Source organism: Curcuma longa, chromosome 21, assembly GCF_044706935.1.
Source record: "Curcuma longa cultivar G26 ecotype Majalengka, Jawa Barat chromosome 21, ITB_CL_G26_1.1, whole genome shotgun sequence".
NCBI lineage: Eukaryota > Viridiplantae > Streptophyta > Magnoliopsida > Zingiberales > Zingiberaceae > Curcuma > Curcuma longa.
This window is the reverse complement of record NC_133881.1, coordinates 1,351,935-1,363,021: the sequence shown is the minus strand read 5'-3', so window position 1 is coordinate 1,363,021 and position 11,087 is coordinate 1,351,935. Positions and strand designations below refer to the sequence as shown.

Here is an 11,087-nt window from a genome sequence, read left to right as displayed (position 1 = left end):
ATCAACAACTGATACAAATCTGGGATCATCCCGTAATTTGATGTATCATCCATCCCGTAAATTGTATAAAGCATAACAGTTGGAAATTTGAAAGAATGATTGAGTACTTATGAAACAATTTAACAAGGATAATTTACATGATTAGTGGAAAGAGAGAGAGACTTTAAGCTGGGAAAAGAAACAGCGAGGGAAGCATGTCTGCTCAACCAATACTGCTTCCAGATCCATTCCTTGGAAATGGCTATCGGAGTGTAACAACGAGGTTCCTGTCATTGAATTTGGCACCTCTTACTTTTCCATGCATTCCAGACGGCAGTTTTATAATGCGTCTCTGATCCCCAGCTTCCACCAGTAGCTCCGACCCTCCTCGATACTGCTTACATAATACATAAAGGTTAAACATTATCTTAAAAACGAGTCTCATATTCCATCACAGACCTAATACAGAACATGCATTAAGATAAAAGAAACAAGCAGGAATTCACAAAGCAAAGCAAGAAAATGATCTATTTCCAACTCCTAAACCACGCCTGCACAAAATTTTGGGCATTTAAATGGGGAAAACACCCATATATATTAATCAGGGTTCATAGTGTTCTACTGGAATCCTCCTTGTTTAAGCATATTCTGAATTCGATGATAGTATTCCTCTAGCCGCCCCATGAATGATAATTCATGGATCTACGGACCATATACTACAGTCACAAACTGCAGTGCTACATAACAGGGGAGGATAAGGTAACTTACTGGGTGTCTAATGGCTCACCTCTTTGTCGCTCGATTTTAGCTCCACTGCAAGCAAAGATATATATGTATTTGACTTACACTATTGCAAGATCCTCAGTCTAACCATACAAAATGTCCTTGCAGCCCATATGTTTCGAACGTGATGAAATATGTAAACCCTTAATTGGTGGAAGTAATATAACCAATTTATAAAGGAAATAGTATAAAGGAACTGATGATTTTACAGTCCATTTATATCATCTCTAGTATTCTTTGGAGATGTAGATCAGAAAGACTGTTGAAAGTGATCCAGAATATGCAATTATTCCAATGGCATACATTCACCAAATATATATTGATATGGCAGGAAAAAATGTGAGTAACCAACTAATAGGAAAGATGAACTGGTGCACCAGGTCAGACTAAGCCCTATCCTTGAGATATTCTCAAACTGATACATATGAAGTATCTCTGTCCATTATCAATTGGATTAATAATATCAATCAAAGGTTAAAAAATTCTGTTGTACAGTGTCTCAAAATAGGCTCACTAAGTGGAGTCGAATGGCAAAAACAGTGGCAAATTATGACAATGAATATACCTGCTTGACTGCACATGTATAAGAGTAAGTTAAGACAGCAAAGAAACACCTTTAAGTAGTAAATAAAATAATCTCTCACCAGGGAAAAATTTGTGGATCACAAATTCAAAATTGATATAAGAATGATACAGACTAAGACTACGCATGTGGATAGTATAGTTCAGCATGCACTAAAAGTACATGAATGCAACCAATATAATGCAATCTATTGTTGAGGTTATGTGTATGAAAAGCACATTACAAATTAAGAGTCAATGGCGCACTTGATATAGTTTTATCTCTGACTTGTCAAAACCAGGCATGAAGAGGGTCACCGACTTTTGGCTAGAGTCAAATGTCACTGCTGATTGCAAGTTACTACAACTACTTTCAAAAAGAACCTTTAAGTCTTTGTTTAAAGAGCTTATCAAGGCAGACAAATCTACAGATTCCTCTGCGGAAACATATGGCAAACACCCAAATGGCAGAGGTGAGAACTTTTGGATGATTGTTTCTTTCACACCAGAAGATTGTGGAGAAAAACCCAACACTCCATGTATACACGTTCCAGCTTGAATTGCACAACCCCAATATCGCAATGCAGCATTAACAGACAACAGACTTCTTGAATCCATAACAAGGTAGCATCCAAATTTTGATGAATCAGTGAATGAAGCTGATGCTTTCTGTAAACACAAGACAGCAAGGACGAACAATTTCTTTAGAATATGAGAAACATATGATAAGACCTCAAACAATGCTTAAAGCATGAATTAAGATAATAACCTCAAGGATTCTCTCAATTTCCTCCCATATTTCTGCACTTGTTTTACCATCGCTCGATCCATCAGTTAACCTGATAGATTCATATGCTAGTTTCAACAAAGAAGGTGCTGTCAATCTTCCAATGTCTGTCTTTTCAGCCAAGCTCCTGGCATATTTTAAATATGATCTGTCTTTCACAGATAAAAGTCATCAGATATTTGCAGTTAGACAGCAATAAGCAACCCATAGAGGTAACATTTACCTTGTTCTGTCTGTGACTCCAATCAACCTTAATGTCTCATCAGTGTTAACACCATCATAAATGATCACATCAAATTCTCTGGTTGAGAAGTTTCTCTGGCCAAGATCAAAACTCACTAGCTTTTGAAGCGCCAAGGCAGAAAAAATGGAATCCATTCCAGGAAGAATCCCTAATTCTTCACTCACAATCTATTCTTTTAGAAACAACAATTAGTAGTTCTTCAAGGTTACAAGAAAAGTGAGAAAAAACAAGCATACAACCCACCCCTTCAAGAACACCCTGAGTTAAATTCATCCGTGCATCTACTTTCTTCATTCGCTCAAGAGGGTCAAGAAGCATCTACTCTTTTTAAGAAGTTGAGATGAAGATATATTTGTCATTTCCATAATCAGGCAACAAAAATGTGTAGAGGCTGAACAATGAAAATATCTCAATGATGATTACCTTGCTTGTTTCCAGCCGAACAACAGAAAGGTTGCTATCATACACCAGTGGGGTGCTTCCAATCTTGCAACCCATCAGCGTTTCAGCAGTCAGGTCTTGAGAATGCACTACTAAGCATGTCTTCAACCCTTCCATTGCATAATACTAGAGATACCAAAGAAACAAGAGATTGAAAACAACACATGCTCAGAATAACACAGATCATATCCATCAAATGTTGCTGTAATCTTAATGTGCATTCTACCAAAGAACTAGCTGCATCAGTTCTATCCCAGTAATTATACAAAGTACGTGATTAAAATCTATGGCAACTCAAAAATACATAATCATGCTTTGATGGAAGGATCTAGAAAGAGCCTAATGGGGGCAATTGCACCAAATGGGCTCAAAGAAATTTAATATAGTATGTATTTTATTACAACTTAACCTCCCAAAATAGTTATTGACCCTACGATAAAATCAGAATAATCTTTAATTTATCTCGTTGCACTCAACTTGGATATTTGAAGGCATCTCACTTTATTTAGCCATTGATATCAATATCTACCTCATATCATTTTGAAATATAAATTCTTTCTTTTATTTTTGCTTCTTTGCAGTTTATTTTTCATAATTATTTTCTCGTCATTGTGCATGAACAATGTACTTTTGAAGTATCCAATTAATAGCATCGTCTTTAAAATTATTAAAGTTTTGTATTGCTTGAGCACGTGACATGTTGTTATCCTTCAACTACAGTTTAAACCTTTTCTAACACTCCATAAACGAGATATTAGAGGTAGGAACCATAACGGTAGAAAGGACAATCCGAAGCTCCAATTCGATAATATCGAACACATCACTGATCAACGCAAGCAACTTAGCAGGAAGGAAAAAGGAAAAAGCGGAGAAATGCATTCACACATAAGAGAAGAGTCTAACCCGAGCAGCGAGCACGGCGGCAGTGGTCTTTCCGGAACCGCCCTTGCCCAAGAAAGTAACCAACTTGGTTGGCTTTTGCGGAAGATCCCGCAAGTCCGCCGCCACAAGAACTCCATCTCGACCTCGAGGCCGATCTCCTCTTCTCGTAGGGAGGCGAAGCGGACGAGCGGTAGGGTTTCTGGCGGATCGGGCACAGGCAAAGGACGACGGCGGAGGCAGCAGAGCCATACACTGGAAGAGAGGGACGGGATTGAGGACGGGAAGAACCTACTCCGGTCCGGTTCATGTGAACCTTGACCGTACCGGTTTGGAATGGAAAGCGACGGATTTATCGACCCTTTAAACTAGCCCGTTAGGTTTGACCAGCCGATCCATTTTTGAGCCTTAATTGGAAAAATAAAGTCAAATGCACAATCGAGTTGAATGCATAGAACAATCTTGGTAACTTGTAAAGTCAACTGGACGATTTTGACAATCCTGAGTCGATTTACAAAGGTCAAAATAATGCTTCAGGTCCAGCATTTGAGTCACATAGGCAGTCAAGTATGTTAGGTTTTTGATTAAAGGTGAACCGGCACCAAAGTAAATGCGAGGAACAAAAATATCGAGGAAATGGAGAATAAAATAGGGTTAAATTTGGACGCATGGATTCAGACGCTGGAGAACGACGAAATTGAGGTAATGAAGAACTGGTCAACGGTGGCCGAACAGCCGCAATATCTAGTTAAAAGTCAACTCCTGTCGCAGAAGAGAATATTACTATAATAACGTCGGCTGGCACTGGACTCCAGTTGCTGCTATTCTATTGGTTAATTGAGGTTGTCTTTCGCCACTGCCTGAATGCTTTGATAAGGGACACTTGAGTTGAATCTCTTATTTGATTAAAAAATAAAATGAAAGAAGAAGAAAATTCATGTTCAATCTCTTTTTTTAAAGAATCGAATAGAAGAGGCATAAAACGTACACATTCGGTATCCGTCCAATATACATATGACTATATCGCTCCTCAAAAGGCAGTCAACAGGATTAAATACTAAAGTTCAAATAACAGATGATAATTAATTTTCTTAGTATTGAAGCGTGATTGCATGAGGAATTAAAATAGATTCATGTATAAATTTTGAAGTAACAAATGAGAATATATAAAATGTGATTGTTGAGCTTGACACTGCTTCAAGTTCAGCACATCTCCATAGTTCATACAAATTATCAGGTCAACTACATGATCAAAATTCAAACCATCAATCCCTTGGATTTATTTAGATTCACCCAAAAACTCACAAAGCAGATCAGACCGAAACAGAGGACGGCGCAGTAACGGAGCTAGTTAATAAGCCGCGGCGACCGGACTCCTCGCAGCGAAGGACGGCAGCGGGCTCCGCATCGGCGAGCGCGGCGTGGGCACCTCCGACAGCCTCCGGCCGTCGGCGTCGTAGTAGATGACGCCGGAGAAGTCCAGCGGCTGGCACTTCTCTCCCATCAGAATCGTGCGTCGCCACACTCCGTCGCCCTCGTCAGTACTACTGTCGACCGCGTCGGAGAAGCTCTCCTGTCCCTTGTCCCTCTTCTTGCGGCGGCCACCGTGGTCGGAGGGGGGCACGCCGGAGCTCCGCCAGGAGAGCTTCCTGGCGGCGCGCGACACGTGACGAGACCACGAGGACCAGAGGGCGCTGATGGCGTCGAGCAGGCCGTTCGCCATCGCTGCTGCTCCTGTACCAGACTGCAAAGACGTTACCCCGTGGGTGCACATTTATAGCTAGAGAAACGGCTCGGTGTTAATTTCCATTGGGTTTATTTGACGGTCCGAGATGGTTCAGTTTGGGTTGAAATTTCCATCAAGCACTACTATTGTTTATCAAAAGCAGGTATTTGGAAAGACAGAAAAATTATGAACCATTAAAAATATTAATTTGCTAATCAACAGACCTTCCTAGACTTGTTGAACCTTCAATTCTGTAGCAATTAATTATGACTTCACTAGAAGGCAACTTAGAAAACAATGGAGAATATGGATTGAAGGGCATTTGTTTTAGTCAACATGATTAAGACAGTGCACATTAATGGGCGGTGGCAACTCCAAATCCAATTTCAATACCGATTGCAGCTCCGTCTCATGGACGCCCACTAGAGGTGAGTGGAAATTTATTAAAAAGATCCATGATTTTAAAATAAATATTGCATGGAGCAATGGAAGGTAATCTTGTCCATTTCTGAAACTACAAAGTTGGACAATTATATTCTTTGGTTGGTGATGAAGCACATACAAGAAAAAGCCAAGAAAAGAAACAAAGTAAGGCTGCTTGTTTGGAATTAGGTATAAGAACTATTGAAGGCCACTACTAAGTATGCAAATGTATTCTTAAAATTAATTATAGGTGGATATATAATTTATTTGGGTTAGCTCGAGGGAGTTGGCATTTCATTGTGTCAGTGCGTCACCGACAAGTTAATAATAGATGGACAAGAGTTAAGAGACAATAATTTAATAAAGAAACGTAAATTACATGTGTGTGTTAATTTGATAGTTTAAAGAATTATTATAGATCTAAATATATATACAAAATATGAAATAATTAATGAACCTGTTTCAAAAGCCACATGATGCAAACGTTGCTTGGCTGTTGGAGTCAACTGAACCATGCACATGGTACCATGAGGTCAACTTCCAAAGTTTAAGTATGGACACCTTCCTAACTTAATTATTCCTTAACAGTCTACTGAAATTGGAAGGACCTGCCAACCCATTCATCCGACCCATGTTTGTTTGCAGTAGACATGCATCTATTTTCTTATCTGAAAAAAAATTCAACAAATCTTTGACAAGTACTGATTGTAGTGGTAGCTTTTGATGATGAGTTTGTAGTTTCATTAGTAGCTTGATACTGTAGGCTATGATATTAATCTTTTAAATTCGATCAAATCACTATTTTTTATTATTCAGAAAAACAAAACTAAAAGACTGCACTCCACACTTCATATATCGATCGTATCGATCTCCATAACTCTCAAACATTGTCAGAACTCAATGGCAGCAAATTTGACAGCTGATTCCCCTCAGAGTCGTACAGGATTTGGCCGGAGAACTTAAGTGGTCGGCACCTTTCCCCCATTATTATGCTCTTCTTCCACAATGCCTCCTCCTCTAACTCTTCCTTCTTCTGCTGCGGCTGTGGCGCCGTCTTCCCTCTCCCTTGCTTCGAGTGCCTGTGGGTGGAGCAAAGGGAGGCCACGATGGACGAAACCGCAGCGACGAAAGCAACGAGGAGAAGCACGGAAGGCAACGAGAGGCCGGAGAGCTGCAGGGAGCGAGATAATTGGACATGCAAGGGCGCCATGAGCAAGCTAGAGAGGAGAGAAGGGTGTGCGCTCGATCGTACGTGCTGTTGATCCGATCGAGGACTTGCCTTTTAAGCATGGGATGAGTAAAGAGAGATCCGATGAAGTGGAAAACGAAACCATAACGCACTCGAATTGTTTATGTGTGCTTCAGGACGTCGCGTAGTAGGGCTCGCTTGAGAGAGAGTACAATCCTGCACCAGTTTGATTTGGGAATTCAAGGGAGTGAGACATTTTATTTTGTATGAGGAATGGTTAGGGCGTCCCAGTTAGGGTTGGTGGCCAGAGACCCAACTGTACGTTCTTCTCCTTTCCATTGGCATTGGGTTGGAAGAAAACATGGCGTTGAGACGCTTGCAAGCGAAGTAGCTAGATTTATTTTGAGTTTTTTCTTTCTTTCATTCTTTCTTTCTTGTTGTTCAAAGAAAAAGCTAGTGAATAATTAAAGGCAAGGCGTTGAGAGACGACTTGAAGAATACCTACTCTTGGGATTATGTGCTTGTTTATTTCTCTAAATTGATGGGTAATAGGAATTATGTTCTTCTTGCTTCGTTTCCAAGCAGAACAGACGTTGGCCGATCGAATATGTTATGATTTAGATTTTATATAGAAAAGAACAAATGGGTGAGCATAGCTTCGCTCAAAAGTAAATACCTATATTATTTATAACCAAATTACAAGGAATATCAACGTTAACTAAATTTGTTGTGTGTGGTAAGAATAATACGACAAAAAACTTTATTTGTACAGTGTACAACCAAAAAATCTTTTTTTTTAAAAAAATAGTGAACAGTTTTATTTACAATGTAATAATTGGCGTTATTGGACGATCAAATAAATCCATATTTATAAAAAAAAGATGAAATTTCTGATTTCAACACAATTCATATATAATGAATTATTGAAACTATCGTGATTGCTGATCCGTGAGCCGTGGCGGCGCCGCCGTAATGTTTGATATGACCATTTCTGTTCGATCGGCAACGTAGGGAAATTCTAGAAAAAAAAGTAGGACGATGTTTTTGATAAATTCAGAATATGGAGGGATAAACTAAAAGCAAACGGCGACGGTTTCTTCTCAAATCCTAAAGGCAATGCACACGTTTCCAACGCGTCACGTTCTGTGAAGACGTCCAACAACAAATTAAAATGCTCTAGTTATCAACATATGCTACAGAACAGTAGATTTGGTGACTGCCTCTGGCTCCTATAAATAGCGAGGCCGAGAGATAATTCTTGTACATATCAAATCACTGTGAGTTTATTGCTCATGGTGGTGCTCTGCCTAAACACACGTCAATTTCTTCAATGATCTCCGCAATGAGGTCTTCATCCGAATTGAAGTTTTCAGTGTCGAAGCCTTCTGAATTCTCATGCGCCGCAGTGCCCGATGATGAGCCCTTCGACGCGACTTCCCCAGTTCCCCTGCTCTGCAGCTCGTCTCTTCTCAGGCCGACCTCCGGCAGAGCGCCACCGTCGAAGTCGTGGGGCATCTTCTCTCGATCGGGTTTGGAATTGTCGATGCCCGACGATTCGACGGCGTTACCGACCAGCATCTGCTGGTCTGGACGCTGCATTCCGCCATGGATCCGGACGGGTGGAGGTCGAGCGCAGAGCATCGATGGAGGATACTTGGGCAGCAGAGGTCTCAGCGTCGGCTTGTGAGAGGACGCAGAAGACTTATTTTCAGCAGGTTTCCTTTTCGGCAACTTTCCAGGTCGACTTGAATCGTGCTGAGGGAAAATTGCTCTCTTGCTCAGCCGTCCTCGATGTGTTTTTCTATGTTTCTGCAGAAAGAATATCTCAATAGGATTGTAATTTGCAATATTTGTGAAAAAATTGAATGCGTAATACCTGAAGGTGGCTAGCAATTTGCTTGATTGTGATCCCGTCGACGTTCATAAGCTCACGTATCTTCCTTGGAACAGCATCTGGATTCATTTTATTCGACATCATATTAAATCCCAAGTATTTACAGATAGCAATGAAATAAAGTTTGCTTACGTTGCCCCAAAAGCTCGATTGCTGCTGAAAACCTCTGATGGAGATCAGAATCCCAATTCAACCGCCCTGATCTCCTCCGCTGCGGTTTCTCACTGCCTCCCCCTGTTTCGACGCCCGAATTCCCGGTGCATCGGACGGTTCTTCTCGGAGCGACCACGCCGTAGAATTCCAGACCAAGCTTCCCTTTTCCATCGTCGACGTTAATGGTGCCACGATCTTCTTCGTTAGTTATATGAATACCCTCCAAATCTGCTTGGTTGCAGCCCCGTTCTGTTTTCCTCTGCATCGCCTTCTGCCGCATGACCTCGGCCACCGCCTTCGTCACCGGCTTAGTGAAGTGGAACCGCGCTCCGTGCCGCAGCGACTCGCAGATGATCTTGTCGTCGTCGTTGGCGCACATCGCTGCATGCATGCATTCATCAAGAACTAATACACATAGCGATGCCATTTCATTTTGGTGCAACAATAATATCGATGCTTGTTAGTTAGTTGATTACGTACTGATGACAGGAATGTCGGTTTGGTGGACGATGAGGTCGACGAGGTCGAAGGAAGCCAACGCGGTGGAGCCGGAGCTGGCCTCGCCGGCGTGGACCTCGATCAAAAACAGATCGATCTGGTGGCCTTGTTCGCGGAGGGAGGACAGAGCTTCGGCTGTGCTCTTGAAAGGTTGAACTGCATGCACGTTGACCCGAACAATTGCATATTCAAAGCTGATTAGAAAATTGCATTAAATTATTTAGCATAAATTGTTCAAAAATTGCACCTAAAAAATTTAAAGAGGTGAGCATGGTGGCAATGATCTTGAGGCAAGTTGTGTTGTCATCAACAACCATGCATCTGATTGAATGCCTCGAGGAAGATGCTTCTTCCATGGTGGTTGCGAAATTAATTAATTGATTAGTATAATGTCGTAGATGGAGGTGAAGGCAATTTATAGCCGATATATTGGGAACGCGACAAAATCTTCCTTCATTTATTTCCTTGCATTATCTCTTGAAGTTATTATATTTGAAATAGTTTTGTAAGTGTAGACCATATAATTCTATGTTTCATAAGAGAATATATATAGAACTTGTAAATGTTTGAAGATGAATGAAATTAGTGGGTGTATAAGCTTGTAAGACTAGTAAATTAAGCTCGATCTATTGGTGTATATGTAATGTTAAATTTGATAGGTATATTATAGCTAAAAGATGAAATTTGTTACTTCCAACGGTCCCATATGATCGATCTTACGATCATCGAAAAGCTATAGTTAGTTACTGTGAGGGAAAATCATAGAGATCTAAATATTTTGACGCGCTTGCGACAAAGAAAAGTATTGTAAAAATTAAAATCTTCATATCACTCTTATTTCTTTCGTAATTATTTTTGTTAAGTAGTGTAAAGCAAACTGAACAAACAAAGAGATATCGACACAAAATCACTTGGGACTCCTGGTTCCCATTGCTTTGTAGTTATATATTTTTATATTTCGTCAAAGCCTCATTGATGAATTATTTGATTTTTGGATTCAATTTTATGTTTTTTATGCAAAGGAATTCTTTATGGTGTGTGAGAATTTATTCCTATATTGAATGAAAAACATATATAAAATAAGATCTAAAACCAATTACATATCATGCAATATAGTTTTCCTATTTCTAATCTCTAAACAATATCTATCGAAGATAAACTAGATAGGATGTTAATTAAATATAATTAAGTAATTCAATATTTTATTGCAATTTCTATTATTTAGATTTCAGATCTTAAATCTTATGGAATCCTCTGTTGCATCAAAAAATGCTCAATGATAATTAAACATCTGTTTAACATACTTTTTTGTTTAACCAATATCTGTGATGCGAGGGAAAAGGTTCAAACAGATAACTACACCATTCCTTTGTTGTTTTATAATTCATGATTTCCTGTTTTTTTTTAAAAAAAAAAAGAAAAAACTGTGTTGTAAATATTTTTTTCGATGGGCTCTAAACCAGCTGAAAGTTTTTCCATCTACAAATTTACTGGGAATATATTCTTACTCACTTAGAAACTACAAATTCT

The 11,087-nt window shown here is 39.7% G+C and overlaps 2 protein-coding genes across 2 annotated transcripts; both read right to left on the bottom strand.

Annotated features, from left to right (window-relative positions):
- Positions 1-86: 86 nt before the first annotated feature.
- LOC141815402 (ATPase GET3D, chloroplastic) lies at positions 87-3,962 on the bottom strand. The gene is made up of 7 exons (XM_074703351.1): positions 3,699-3,962; positions 2,778-2,921; positions 2,598-2,672; positions 2,334-2,521; positions 2,093-2,258; positions 1,591-1,992; positions 87-373 (listed from the first exon to the last, which is right to left on the bottom strand). The coding sequence occupies exons 1-7, from the start codon at positions 3,924-3,926 to the stop codon at positions 242-244; spliced, it is 1,335 nt and encodes a 444-aa protein (XP_074559452.1). The 5' UTR covers positions 3,927-3,962; the 3' UTR covers positions 87-241.
- Positions 3,963-4,822: 860 nt separating this feature from the next.
- LOC141814814 (uncharacterized) lies at positions 4,823-5,405 on the bottom strand. Its single transcript, XM_074702763.1, has one exon. The coding sequence runs from the start codon at positions 5,395-5,397 to the stop codon at positions 5,026-5,028; it is 372 nt and encodes a 123-aa protein (XP_074558864.1). The 5' UTR covers positions 5,398-5,405; the 3' UTR covers positions 4,823-5,025.
- Positions 5,406-11,087: the final 5,682 nt, after the last annotated feature.

Bases quoted from the DNA above. Each gene is read 5' to 3' on its own strand.
- LOC141815402 (XM_074703351.1), bottom strand. From the start codon at position 3,926: ATGGCTCTGCTGCCTCCGCCGTCGTCCTTTGCCTGTGCCCGATCCGCC. The intron at 2,673-2,777 runs GTAATCATCATT...TAAAAAGAGTAG, and splicing joins TTCGGCTGGAAACAAGCAAG to ATGCTTCTTGACCCTCTTGA. The intron at 2,522-2,597 runs GTGGGTTGTATG...CTAAAAGAATAG, and splicing joins CTCAGGGTGTTCTTGAAGGG to ATTGTGAGTGAAGAATTAGG.
- LOC141814814 (XM_074702763.1), bottom strand. From the start codon at position 5,397: ATGGCGAACGGCCTGCTCGACGCCATCAGCGCCCTCTGGTCCTCGTGG.